The sequence below is a fragment of the Hyperolius riggenbachi genome, chromosome 10 (assembly GCF_040937935.1).
Source record: "Hyperolius riggenbachi isolate aHypRig1 chromosome 10, aHypRig1.pri, whole genome shotgun sequence".
In the NCBI taxonomy this organism is placed as follows: Eukaryota; Metazoa; Chordata; class Amphibia; order Anura; family Hyperoliidae; genus Hyperolius; species Hyperolius riggenbachi.
In genome coordinates, this window is record NC_090655.1 from 44,783,248 (window position 1) to 44,797,899 (window position 14,652).

The following is a 14,652-nucleotide window of genomic DNA, read 5'->3' on the forward strand; positions in this document are numbered from 1 at the left end:
TGCATTGTAATGTTGCTTTGCAACTTTACAATGCAACGTCCCACTGTGAATGTAGTCTTACATTTTCAGCTGTGGTCCATTATGATGGTCGATGGAAAGATGGAAAGCATGAAAATCAGCCCCAAATAAGCCACCTTTGATGCAACCAAAAATGATCTATCATATATCTTCTAACTACAGCAATCATTCATACACTGACCTTCATGGGGGAGGGGAGGACACATCGCTGGTCTTCCAAGCGGCTGCACTGAAATAAAAACATGCAACAAATAAAAATATGATATTAATGGGCCAATCAGATAGAACTGAAACAAAATCTGGCGCTAGGGCCAATCTGATAGAACTGAAACAAAATCTGGCGCTAGTTTAGGGGACCCAGCAGGAAACCTCAGAGAAATTCAGCTAACCAGATTGGGTGGACAGCACTCTCTCGAATTGCTAAGTTTCCAATAGGTTGTAGTAAGCTACGCCCACACTATTTGCCCAATCACAATGCTTTGTGCTGTAATAGGGAACTGTGATTGGAGAGCTGTTCCCTATGAGGTTTCCTGCTGGGTCCTCTAAAGCAGACTCACCCCCACATCTACATTGCCCTGACATAACAGAGAAAATAAGGCTAGGTTCATACTAAACATGTCAGCTGACCATTGTTGCTCTCCACGTCCTCGTGATTACGGGTAACTCGTGATCACAAGGTGTTTTTCCTGATCACGAGGTCGGATTCCCGAATTCAAGATCGCCTCCCTATAACTGATTCAATTCTGAATGCACTCGTTATCGTGGTCCAAATCCAGCTCATCATGATCACTGATTTAGATGGCCGTAATTGCCTGAAAACCCGCTGACTTTAGTGGATAATAGCAAAGCCCCCTTACATGATATAAACACCAAATTGGCAGGATATGATATTGTAACGTGCAATGCGTAATATGTTGGTTAATACTATAAATAAATTAAATAAATTTTAGCATGTATGGGGGCTTTGCTATTAACGTTAAAGTCAAATTCGTGATCACGGATGCTACATGTTATCACAGCTAAAAACCGGGTCGAATTTGGAGCTCCGATTCAAGTCCGGATCACGATCACGGCATATCTGGATTTCGATTCTGCCGTGGCCGGATTTACCTGAATTAGTGATTGGTGGTACCCGAGCAACACTACAGCTGACCAGGCACGTGCAGAGGGGGGTGCTCAGGATGCTTGAGCACCCCCCTTTTTAAATTCCCTGCCATGTGGCCCCTTTTCCCTGACTGCACTAATGGTGCAGGTAAGGTACCCTTCAGTGCCTGCACAGTGAATGAGCGGCCATCCACCGCTCTCAGGGGACAAATAACACTGAAGTGATGGGTCTGCCTCACTTCCTTGAGCCGGAAGGCTATTGTAGAATTTGGGAGTCTGACAGCAGGAACAGAGATCAGCACACAGCGCGAAGTTTGAATGAGAGCTCAGCTCTCCTGCCCTGCTGCGTCACATTGCCGACTTCTGGCTGGGTAGAGCTGGGTGTCAGTGTCAGAGCACAGCCTAAGTACAGAGAGGTGACACTACAGGGGGGAGATCAGCCCTCAGCCGGTTATCGGGATGATGCCTTATCCAGCTCTCCTGCTGCTTCTTATCTCCGTGAGGATCTCATTCAGGGCTGCTCTGTACTCTGGCTGATGAATGGCAGAAAGTTCCTCTGCAGACAGTGAGTGAAGCTCTTCCCAACCCCCACCTTGAGAAATGTATGTACGCTAATGTGTAGCTTTTACTTCCATCTTTTCCTCTCTCAGTGTGTGGCTGTTTACTTCCCTGTCTATTTCCCTACTTAGCTAGCCTGTTTTACGTGCTTATTTCTCTTTAAGCTTGTATATCCACCCCCCTCACTCTCCTCGTGACATTCAGTGACCCCCACCCCCCCTCCCTGTCTCACATTCAGCACCCCGTGTGTCTCCCTCCCTGTGTCACATTCAGTGACCCTCACCCCCTCCCTGTGTCACATTCAGCACCCCGTGTGGCCCCCTCCCTGTGTCACATTCAGTGACCAACACCCCCCTCCCTGTGTCATATTCAGTGCCCCCCACCCCCTCCATGTGTCACATTCAGCACCCCGTGTGTCCCCCTCCCTGTGTCACATTCAGTGACCCCCACCCCCTCCATGTGTCACATTCAGCACCCCTGTGTGTCCCCCTCCGTGTGTCACATTCAATGCCCCTCTGCCAACGAAATAACCTACCCGTCAAATCTTGCTAAATTTACTGACAAACGCATAGGCAGGAGGGAGGGGCGAACACGATAAATCCAGCGCTGGAGACTTGGGCGCAGCAGCGCAGGAGACTTGGGCGCAGCCGGCGCCACCATAGGCCGTAATAGGAACTACGGCTATCGCAGGCACAGGGAGTAACGTCGGCACCGTCAGAAGATGGAGCTGAAGTTTCTTTTAAAACAATAATTTGGCTTCCAGCAATAGCTGGAAGCCGAATTATTACATTCCCCCCACTATCCATGGCAGCCTGGAGGGGGAATAGTAATTAACACGCCTGGACTTGTGCGGCAGCAGGATCAGCCATATACTGGCTGTGTCCTGCGCCCAAGTCTCCCGCGCAGTTCTCTCTCGTACGTGGGTCAGGGAGGTGGAGGGGATAAAGTCTATGGGATGTACCGTAGGTTAGCTGGACGGTTACTTCATTGTAGCATGTCACATTCAGTGTCCTTCCCCTGTGTCACATTCACCCTCTCTGTGTCACACTCAGCAACCCTGTGCCCCCTTCCCCGAGTCGTGTCCAGTGCAAAGCCCCCCCCCGTGTCACATTTAGCACCTTTGTGCCCCCCTCCCATGTGTCACCATCATGTTTAATTATTCTCTTAATCTTCCTTATGAACTAGTTCTAACTGGGGAGAGGAGCAGGGGATCCAAAGTTGCCACTTTGCCTAGGGCCCAATCTGGTCTTTTGGTCTTAATTCAGCATTGCCCAACGTTGCTTAAAAATCGAAAATGTGATTCCAGCTTTGACCACATGATCGTCAAAGCTGCGGGTTTTTTTTACCAATTTCTCCCTGACGAGGCCGGTATCCTCTTCCTCTCTCTAACCCAGTTTCCCCCCCCTCCCCAGCGATAGTGGGTGGCCCTGTGCTGTTACTCACTGTGTCTCTTGCCTGCACAGATCGCACCACTAGCTCCGGTCTCCTCTGTGCATGGCACCAGGGCATGCGGCTTGATGACTTCCTCAAGCTGCTCCCCCGTAATGTAGACAGAGAGGATCAGAACTGGTGGAGTGATCTGTGCGGGCGAGAGACACGGTACTGGCTACCCTATACTGCGTCAATTATACTGGCTAACCTGTACTGCGACACCTATACCGGCTAACTTGTACTGCGGCACCTATACTGGCTAACCTGTACTGCGGCACCTATACTGGCTAACCTGTACTGCGGCACCTATACTGGCTAACCTGTACTGCGGCACCTATACTGGCTAACCTGTACTGTGACATGTATAGCTGGCTTATCTGTACTGCGGCACCTATACTGGCTAACTTGTACTGCGGAACCTATACTTTATAACCTGTACTGCGACACCTATACTGGTTAACCTGTACTGCGGCACCTATACTGGCTAACCTGTACTGTGGCATGTATAGCTGGCTTATCTGTACTGCGGCACCTATACTGGCTAACCTGTACTGTGGCATGTATAGCTGGCTTATCTGTACTGCGGCACCTATACTGGCTAACCTGTACTGTGGCATGTATAGCTGGCTTATCTGTACTGCGGCACCTATACTGGCTAACTTGTACTGCGGCACCTATACTTTCTAACCTGTACTGCGACACCTATACTGGCTAACCTGGACTGCAGCACCTATACTGGCTAACCTGTACTGTGACACGTATAGCTGGCTTACCTATACTGGGGAACCTATAGCTGGCTAAACTACACTGGTAGCACCTATACGTGGCTAACCTATACTGGGGCAACTCATACTCCCCATCGGTGTATTGATCCATTGTTGTGAATCGAATCAAAATCGCAATTTCTGACAGAAATCGGGCAATTCAATCTCTACCTAAAATCGTTCAGGCCTACTGGCTGGGTTTTCATGCTTTAGGATTCAGATTGTGGCTGCTCTCATTAGGCTGTGGCCCCCTGATTTGATGTTTGTATACGAAGTGCCTCTGAAGAAGCGGCTTTTGGACGTGAAATATGTGTCAGGCAGTCTTAATGTGTGTATTGGAACTCTGAATCCGTATCCATACATATTGTCCACAAGTTGATGATTTTGTGAACGAAGAATAAATAAGAGGACTTTGGTTCCTATAAAACCCCAATATTTGTTATTTTGTTATAATTTTCTGTTACTGTGGAGTGGAAAAATACTACCTACTTTTTATTGTGTTCTGTAGTACAGTAGTCGGTGCGCCAACTGGATGAACTGGGGGGGGGAAAGGGGGTATGGGCACCGGAGGTATCCCCAGGTATGTATACATTTTGCATATCCCCGTCTCAGGTACACTTTAACTTGATGCTGGCCTGGCTGGTGTGCTTTTTTTCTGTGTGTGTGTGTGTGGGGGGCAGGCCCCTTTTTGAAATTTGAGCACCCCCCACTTAATGACCCTCTGCACGGCCCTGCAGCTGACCATTTTTGAGAGGGAGACAAGTGGATAAATGGAGATGTCAATAGATTCTATGTCTGTTTTTAATTTATCATTGTCTCGATTGCGTTGGCGGAACACAAAGTCCTGTCTTGCATAATTTCTCCAGACACTACACTAGGCAAGAAGTGGCCATTGCTTTCCCTGTAACCCAGGCGTTGCATCGCATACAGTGAAGCATGCAGTCAATGAAAGATATGCTTCACTTTAATGTTTGCGTTTTTTGGTAACCCACTGCATGCAGTGCACACCCGGCGCACTGTGAACACCACACAGGTGCAGCAAGCCACGCTACAGAGCACAACATACCACTATGAGGCTAGGTGCACACTTAGCAGAAACGCTAGTGTTGCAGGAAATGCTGCGTTTTTGCCGCTAATGGTTGTCTATGGGCCACAGGAAAAAAAAACGCATATAAAAAAACCCCCGCATATGCGTTTTATATGCGTGTGTGTTCAGAAAAGCTGGTTTTGTTGCAAAAACGCATCAAAAACACACACATTGAAAAGTCAATGGAAATGCAATAGTAAGCGTTTTTCATGCATTTTTATATACGCGTTTGTAAAAAAAAATAAAAAAAAAATAAATAGTTTTTTGATGTATTTCCGCTTCCTGTTGTCTTTCTATTAATTTGCATAAAACAATTGTAGAACGCAAGAAACACGCATATGCATTTTGTATATGCGAACCGCAAACGCATTAAAACGCACGCAAAACGCTTGAAAAATGCATCTGCATTAAAAACCACTAACGCACCAAAAAATGCACACACAAAAAAAATAAAATAAAAATTATGCACTTGACATAAAATGCAGCCTTTCATGTTATGTTATGTGTGCACCTACCCTGAATGTACCCCAAGCTGTGTACATCAATGAACCCCCGTTTCCACCGGAATGCCTTCCCATCAGTCCATTGCATTATTGCAGCTGACACAGTGTAAGCCCAGCCTTTCTGCTACTGACGGTAATTTGACCATTTCTGAGTCACATGCAATTTGACAGAAATCTGCAATAAATCTGATACATTAGCACCTCACTAATCACCTCACAGCACAGGCCCCGCCCCTCACTCAGCCACTTCAGAATTGAGGTTTGGAGACAAGTACTTTCTGGGAAGTGTTTCTCCCATAAAGGGAAAGAGAACACAAGTAGGAATGGCTAGTGAAATGCAATTAATTCAAGTTGATGCAGGCTTATACAAATTTTGTATGCAAATTTAGGCCTCCTTTCCACGGAGTGTGCTCAGCAAGCAGTTACCAGGCAGACGTAAGCAGTTATCATGCAGCAACAAGCAGTTACTAGGCAGCAGTGAGCAGTTGAGAGAGTTTGAGAGGCATTTCACTGCCTATCAACAGTTTGTGGAAAGGAGGCCTTATGCAGCTTAAAAATGGACCAATCAATTTCACTTTGGTGGGCTATGATTTGTTTATTTACAAGCTAAACAAAATTGCATTTATTTGCATAATTCTGCAATACCTCATCTCTATACACAATTAAATGCAGCATTTTGTAGAATGCTTACAGTTATTTTGCATTCCTGACGTTGCTAAACTCAAAAATATTCGGTGGTGATGCGGATTAGATTGTGTTTCAGCAGTCAGGGCTGGTGCACACCAAAACCCGCTAGCAGATCCGCAAAATGCTAGCAGATTTTTAAACGCTTTTTTTTATTTTTATGAGGCGTTTTGCTAGCGTTTTGCGGATTGCTGCTGCGGTTTTCAGTATAGTAGATTTCATATATTGTTACAGTAAAGCTGTTACTGAACAGCTTCTGTAACAAAAACGCCTGCAAAACCGCTCTGAACAGGCGTTTTTCAGAGCGGTTTGCGTTTTTCCTATACTTAACATTGAGGCAGAAACGCATCCGCAATCCAAAAAATGCCTCACCCAGGCATTTTTCGTTTCTGCAAAACGCCTGCCGCTCTGGTGTGCACGACCCCATTGAGATACATTGACCAAGCAGATCCGCAGCCGCAAGCGGATCTGAAAACGCCCAAAAAGCCGCTCGGTGTGCACCAGCCCTAAAAGAACCTGAGTACCACATTTCTGTATTGATCTCTGCAAAAAGCCAATATCCATGTCCTTTGAAATGCCACGTTAGACCAGACAGACTCTACAAATACACAACATTTCAGTCACTGCTCATAATGGCTGTTTGCGGAGATCGCTACCAGAATATCAGTGCTAGTCTGCTTTAGGGGACCCAGCAGGAAACCTCATAGGGAAGAGTTCTCCAATTAAAGTACCCTCTGCAGCACAATGGGCGGTACTATTCCGGGCGCTACCACCAGGTGGCATTAATAACTATTCCCCCTCCAGGCCGCCATGGATAGTAGGGAAAGATGTAACTCTGGTGGAGTTTTATCGCCACCTAGTGGATGCGCCCGACTAAGGAAAAATAACCCAATGGGTGCTATTCATAAAGCATTCTCGCATGTGGTAATGCTGAAAATAGCTGACTTTACCGAGCACTTAGCAAAATGTCCAGGTACTTTTCTGTTAGCCGGGCACATCCACTAGGTGGCGATAAAATGCCACCAGAATTACTTCTTTCCCTACTATCCATGGTGGCCTGGAGGGGTAATAGTAATTAATGCCACCTAGTGGATGTGCCCGGCTAATGGAAAAGTACCAATGTCCATTCATAAAAGCTGTTTCCGCATGAAAAGCCGACATTCCTGAGCAGTGCGATAAATTACCGCCTTGTGCGGTGATTATCACAACACATGTCACTAAATGTCAATTCATAAAGATTAGAGCAGGCGGAATTGGGATGGAGAATACTGTCTGTTTATAAAAGGTGATAAGGATGCGGATAACAGCAAAGCTAATGGGGACAGATCTCCCAGGCAGCAGCAGATAAATTCCACATCAGAAAGCCTGCATGTGTAACATTTCTTGAAGTTCTTCTAAGCTGTGGCAATTAAATAGATTGTTTAAAAATACAAAAAAACAGATTCAGCGCAGATTCAGGGCAAACAGAGGCAGTTTTTAAAAAAATGCACATCTAACGGGAAGTTGGGGCTGCCTCTTTTATTGTAAGGCTGTCTCTGCAAGGAGAAGTGTAACAACTCAGGCAGCTTCACGTTAAGGGCTGGTTCAGACGGATGCTTGCGGAGCGTTTACCGCCAGCGTTCCGGGCTTGGCTTTAAACGCTCCCATTGAAGTGAATGGGAGCGTTTGTACCAAGCTTTCATGCGCGTTTACATGAACGCGGCGTTCGGGTCCCGATTTTCCCTGGCGTTCAAGGAGCCCCTGGAAGCTACATGTAGCTTCCAGGGGCGGTTAACCGCGACGGGTAATGTCCCCCTAGGGGAAGAAAAACCGCGACCGCATCTGAACGCAATGCGAACGCTGCTGAAAGCCCGAACGCATTGCCGCCGCGACGCCAATGAACACGACGCCTCCAAACGTCCATCTGAACCAGCCCTTAGCCAGCCTACCGCTAGCCTAGTTCGGGAATTCCCCGGCCTTTTATCGCAACTGTAAACTTTTTTATGAATTAACACACAAAAGTTTAAATTACCGATGCAGTATTTTCCCTCCAACATTGTTTTTACCGCAAAGATTTTAAGAATAGTGCCCAAAGCATTGTGATTGGGCAAATAGTGTAGGCGTAGTTTACTACAACCTATTGGAAACCTAGCAGCTCAAGAGGGAGCCGTACACCCAATCATGTTAGCTGATTTTTCCCTATGAAGGTTTCCTGCTGGGTCCCCAACCTTTTTTGCACCAAGGACCACTTCAGCATCAGGCTGGGTGCACACATAAAGCATGTGCATGTATTTTTCTAGCGTTTTGCATGCATTTTTAAACGTTTGCGGTTCACATATACAAAATGCATAGGCGTTTTGTACAGGGCTGTGGAGTCGGAGTCGTGGAGTCGGAGTCGTGCAATTTTGGGTGCCTGGAGTCGGAGTCGGGAAAATATGCACTGACTCCGACTCCTAATGAATTTGTAACTGTAATTAAAATAGAAAATATGATAAAATGTTCTATTTCTCTGATAATAGTCATTAAAAATAATGTATATATACAGTATATATACAGTAATAGCTGTGCTTAGTCCACAAAAATGAAATAAACCAATCAAAATTAGTTACTTGTGCTGCTTCAATAAAGCACTCCCCGTATTTTTAAGGTCAGATGATATACATATCTGATTGTGACTGTATATATGATGTGTACACAGGAATCTCTTATATATACTAAATAACATCTATTCTGTAAGAATAAAGCCTGATGTGTAGCTGTGTCACTAATAGAGATGGTCAACGAGATGGAAATAATTCTGCGTTGATGCTGATTTATACAAATGTATGCACTCCCTTTGCTGATGAAATCAAATAATTTGATATGTTGTTAAAATTTGGTTTGGTGACTACAAATTAAAGGGTAACTGAGACGGATGAAAAGTAAAGTTTTATACATACCTGGGGCTTCCTCCAGCCCCCTTCAGGCTAATCAGTCCCTCGCTGTCCTCCACCACCCGGATCTTCTGCTATGAGTCCTGGTAATTCAGCCAGTCATCGCTGTCCGGCCGCATGCCGCTCTCACAGCCAGGAACATTCTGCACCTGCGCAATAGTGCTGCACAGGTGTAGTATGCTCCTGGCGGCGGAGTGTGTGCATGCGCACTACGCCCGACTGGCTCAAGTACCTGGACTCATAGCAGAAGATCCAGGTGGTGGAGGAGGACAACGAGGGACTGATTATCCTGAAGGCGGCGGGAGGAAGCCCCAGGTATGTATAAAACTTTAATTTCATCTGTCTCAGGTTTACTTTGTTACACAGTAGTACTATACTCTACATATGCACCCCCCACAGAGCTGCAGGGAATCCACTGAGAATGCTGTGCACATTGAACACAGAGGTGTTGTCTGTTTACAATCTCCTCATTCCCTTGCAGAGTACCTGCACATCATTCTTACATGTACCCACACTTACATTGCCTAGGGCCTGATAGATGTTCTTTGTTCCGGTTTGTACCTTTTACAAGTACTCTTACCAAGGACTAGTTTAGTCTAAAGGGAATAAATATAGTAGTCTACATATCCTTCTCACTTCAGTTGTCTTGTAAAATTCCTAAGCGTTGGCAGTTAAGAGACGAATTTCATGTTACATACTTTTACAAACAAAAAACAAAATTGTAATATGCAAATTAGAGGAGTCGGAGTCGAGGAGTCGGAGTCGGTGAAATCCTAAACTGAGAAGTCGGAGTCGGTGGATTTTTGGACCGACTCCACAGCCCTGGTTTTGTATGCGTTTTTACACTTCATTCTATGCAAATCAATTGGAAGACAACAGTAAGGGAATACATCACAAAACAATTTTTGGTGGAAAAACGCATGCAAAGCACAATACATTGCGTTCAAATTGACTTTCATTATGTGCGTTTTTGAATATTATGCAACAAAACCAACTTTTTAAAAATGTAAGAGTGAACAGAGGCGCCAGCAGGATAAAAGGTTCTAAAAGGCTTAAAATCCCTCAGGAGGTGGTGGTGGACTCGCCTTCCCGAAGCAGACACGATACCGTCAGTTTTATGACAACAGGTTTATTTATATACTCCAAAACAAACAGTGCAACGCGTTTCACGGGTGTGTTCCCTCTTCCTCAGGCAATAAACAGATAGGAGTATACAGTATAGTCTCAAGGTCACGAATAGCGCCTCTTTCTATGCGAAATCGTATGCAAATCTGCACGAAAATTTTCATACCAAACCCGCATGCGAATTTCCTATTAAATACATTGTACACGATTCGCATAGCAGTATGTAAATTCTGATGGCTCTGCTGTGCACGCTCAGAAATACTGACAAGTGGAAACAGTCCCATCCACTTGTATTACCCATGCGAATTCGCGATAGTGGAAACAGGCCCTAAGCCTAACCAGCTCTACCAAACCACCATTCCTCATCACCCGCAGCATTTTGGAAAATATGTATCTGCACTTTTTTTCTTTTTTTGCTGACTGGGGCTGCTGCATAACCTACTGGTACAAGATACATTTGGTGTGACAGGTGGTGTAAGAGAGGGGTGTAATGCCTGCGCTTCCCTATCTACTAGCACAGTCACCTCTAGCCTTTCCTTCCCTCACTTGCCTCCTTTCACTTTTCCTCACATTCACTGTTACCTTCCCTTCTTCCCACATTCACTGTAACCTTCCCTTCTTCCCACACTCACTGTAACCTTCCCTTCTTCCCACACTCACTGTAACCTTCCCTTCTTCCCACACTCACTGTAACCTTCCCTTCTTCCCACATTCACTGTAACCTTCCCTTCTTCCCACACTCACTGTTACCTTCCCTTCTTCCCACACTCACTGTTACCTTCCCTTCTTCCCACACTCACTGTAACCTTCCCTTCTTCCCACACTCACTGTAACCTTCCCTTCTTCCCACACTCACTGTAACCTTCCCTTCTTCCCACACTCACTGTAACCTTCCCTTCTTCCCACACTCACTGTTACCTTCCCTTCTTCCCACACTCACTGTAACCTTCCCTTCTTCCCACACTCACTGTAACCTTCCCTTCTTCCCACACTCACTGTAACCTTCCCTTCTTCCCACACTCACTGTTACCTTCCCTTCTTCCCACACTCACTGTAACCTTCCCTTCTTCCCACACTCACTGTAACCTTCCCTTCTTCCCACACTCACTGTAACCTTCCCTTCTTCCCACATTCACTGTAACCTTCCCTTCTTCCCACATTCACTGTAACCTTCCCTTCTTCCCACACTCACTGTTACCTTCCCTTCTTCCCACACTCACTGTAACCTTCCCTTCTTCCCACACTCACTGTAACCTTCCCTTCTTCCCACACTCACTGTAACCTTCCCTTCTTCCCACACTCACTGTAACCTTCCCTTCTTCCACATTTCTCACGTTTACCCTTCCCTACACTTTTAGCCTTCCATTTTTCTCACACTAACTTCCAGCATCAGCTGCTTACCTCTGTGCAGATAGAACTCTGTGGCTGGCAAGAGACCAGAGTGTCCCAGCCATCCTCACTGCTGCCACCTGGTGTCCATATACAAAGAAAGCAGGCTGCATTACAAAATACAAACACCAGGTGGCAGCAGATGGCACTGTTCCTCTCCAGCCTCCTGCTGACTTAGCTGAGGCTACTCTCAGCATTCTTTACACTGTGCGGTCAGATAGGCACAGCCTGCAGCCCGGCAATGGGTTGGGGACCCCTGCCCTAAAGTAGGAAAGCGCCGGTAAATTTGCTATTCAGGTTCATTTATTGCTGAAGAAGAACTTGAACAGCATCAGTAAAATGCAGCATAATGAGACACGGAGCAGAGAAGTCCTTACCTGCATCTTCTCAATCATTTCAAACAGGTCAGCGGGCTGGAAGAGAGGAGAGAGGGTGAGATCAGTCAGGTATCTGCAAAAAATGATCTGTTTAGCGGACCGTAACGGACCAGGTCCTAACGGAGGTGAGTGGATCCTATGTTAACCAACAGGATTCATTCACATTGCTCCATTAGAATGGATCTGTTCAGCCCGTTCCACTAAACTGACCGGAAGTTGGGTCAGGAGCAATTTTTCTTGATCGACGAAAGCATCACATTTGACCATTGCGCTAATGGAACGGAGGGTCACAAATGTAAAACTGATGCATTTTAAAAACTGAACCGTTCCATGGATCAGTTTACACGGATCAGTTTTTCATCCATTCAGTGTGAAGTTTGGAAACAGGCCCTTACCTATGATTTTGGACATGTAACTTAGAATCCATTCAGTTTTAGAATGCACTTATGTACTTGGCCACTAGAGGGAGCAGTTCACTGCACATCTTTCTGCAGTCAGTCAGACTCATGATTGTATTTTCTAATTGTTTGCATGTTGTTGCATTATTATGGTAAAACGATCATTTTACCTGGTCAGCTGCCTGCAGCCCCCATTGCAGCATCTCCCACCTCTCACAGGGCAGAAAACAGCTGGCTATATAGCATTGCATGATAGAGCAGTGATCTGTAAACTTGGCTCTCCAGCTGTTAAGAAACTACAAGTCCCAAAATGCATTTGCCTTTATGAATCATGACTGTGGCTGTCAGACTCCTGCAATGCTTGGTGGGACTTGTAGTTCCTTAAAGGGATACTGTAGGGGGGTCGGGGGAAAATGAGTTGAAGTTACCCGAGACTTCTAATGGTCCCCCACAGACATCCTGTGCCTGCGCAGCCATTTACCGATGCTCTGGCCCAGCCTCCAGTTCACTTCTGGAATTTCTGACTTTAAAGTCAGAAAACCACTGCGCCTGCATTGCCGTGTCCTCGCTCCCGCTGATGTCACCAGGAGTGTATTGCACAAGTCCAGTATGGTCTGTGCCTGCGCAGTACGCTCCTGATGACATCAGCGGGAGCGAGGACACGGCAATGCAGGCGCAGTGGTTTTCTGACTTTAAAGTCAGAAATTCCAGAAGTGAACTGGAGGCGGGGCCAGAGCATCGGTGAGCGGCTGCGCAGGCACAGGATGTCTGTGGGGGGCCATTAGAAGCCCCGGGTAACTTCAACTCATTTTCCCCCGACCCCCCTACAGTATCCCTTTAAAAGGCAACTGAAGTGAGAGGGATGTGAAGGCTGCCATATTTAGTTTCTTTTAAGCAATACCAGTTGCCTGGCTGCCCTGCTGATCCTCTGCCTCTACTGTAATACTTTTAGCCATAGACCCTGAACAATCATGCAGCAGATCAGCTGTTTCTGACTTTTTTTGTCAGATCTGACAAGATTATCTGCATGCTTGTTTCAGGTGTGATTCAGTAACTACTACAGCCAAATAGATCAGCTGAGCTGCCAGGGAACCGGTATTGTTTGAAAGGAAATAAATATGTCAGCCTCCTTTTACCTCTCACTTCAGTTGCCCTTTAAAGGGGAACTGAAGAGAGAGGTATATGGAGGCTGTTCTGTTTATTTCGTTTTAATCAATACCAGTTGCCTGGCAGCCCTGCTGGTCTATTTCTCTGCAGTAGTATCTGATTAAAACCAGAAACAAGCATGCAGCTAGTCTTGTCAGATCAGACTTATAAGTCTGAACCACTGAAACACCTGATCTGCTGCATGCTTGTTCAGGGGCTATGGCTAATAGTATTAGAGGCAGAGGATCAGCAGGGCTGCCAGGCAACTGGTATTGTCTAAAAGGAAATAAACATGACAGTCTCCATATACCTCTCTCTTCAGTTCCCCTTTAACAGCTGGAGAGCCAAGTCTGCAGATCACTGTGATAGAGGATAGTTAGGCAGGGAACACCATTAGCAGAAACGTATGATTTTCCACTACTATTATTATTATTATTTATTGTATTTATAAAGCGCCAACATACAGTATTACGCAACGCTGGACAATAAATAGGGAGGGGTATATACATTGTAACAAGGGGTGACAGACAGAGAGGTAGCAAACAGTTATACAACATAGCACAAGGCTATACATGCAATCAGCGTATAATAATAATCCGAACATTTCTATGGCGCTTTTCTCCTGTCAGACTCAAAGCGCTCAAGAGCTGCAGCCACTCCTCCTTACTGAATAGGTCCCTCCCTAGCCAGGATTTGAACTCTGGTATCCCACATCAAAGGCAGTACACTATTCAACCACTATATGCAATGGAGAAAACACATGTGTCTTCCCTGCATTAAAGAGAAACTCCGACCAAGGATTGAACTTTATCCCAATCAGTAGCTGATACCCCTTTTACATGAGAAATCTATTCCTTTTCACAAAAAGACCATCAGGGGGCGCTGTATGACTGATATTGTGGTGAAACTCCTACCACAAGAAGCTCTGAGTACTGAGGTACTTCTGGCAGTTTCCTGTCTGTGAACCTTGTTGCATTGTGGGAAATAGCTGTTTACAGTTGTTTTTAACTGCCAAAAAAGCATGCAGCAGCTACATCACCTGCCAACAGTAAAAATGTCTCCATGTGATAAATGTCCGAATGTGAATAAAAATGAAGCACTTTTTTATTACATTATTTTCACTGGAGTTCCTCTTTAATGCTTTAGTTCTCGTTCA

General features: G+C 45.7%; 1 protein-coding gene across 2 annotated transcripts in view; it reads right to left on the reverse strand.

The window, feature by feature from the left end:
* The window catches only part of LOC137536013 (rap1 GTPase-activating protein 1-like), a 363,102-nt gene extending 348,667 nt beyond the window's left edge, over positions 1–14,435 (reverse strand). The window contains exons 1-3 of one of the 2 annotated variants that reach the window (XM_068257949.1): positions 14,411–14,435; positions 11,953–11,988; positions 200–247 (exon numbers count right to left, since the gene is read on the reverse strand). In XM_068257949.1, coding sequence (XP_068114050.1) covers positions 200–247; positions 11,953–11,970 — 66 coding nt within the window. In that variant the 5' untranslated portion in view covers positions 11,971–11,988; positions 14,411–14,435. Of the gene's footprint in view, positions 1–199; positions 248–11,587; positions 11,609–11,952; positions 11,989–14,410 lie in introns of those variants that run through there. The other variant, XM_068257950.1, reaches the window with a different exon arrangement.
* Between the last annotated feature and the right edge of the window lie 217 nt (positions 14,436–14,652).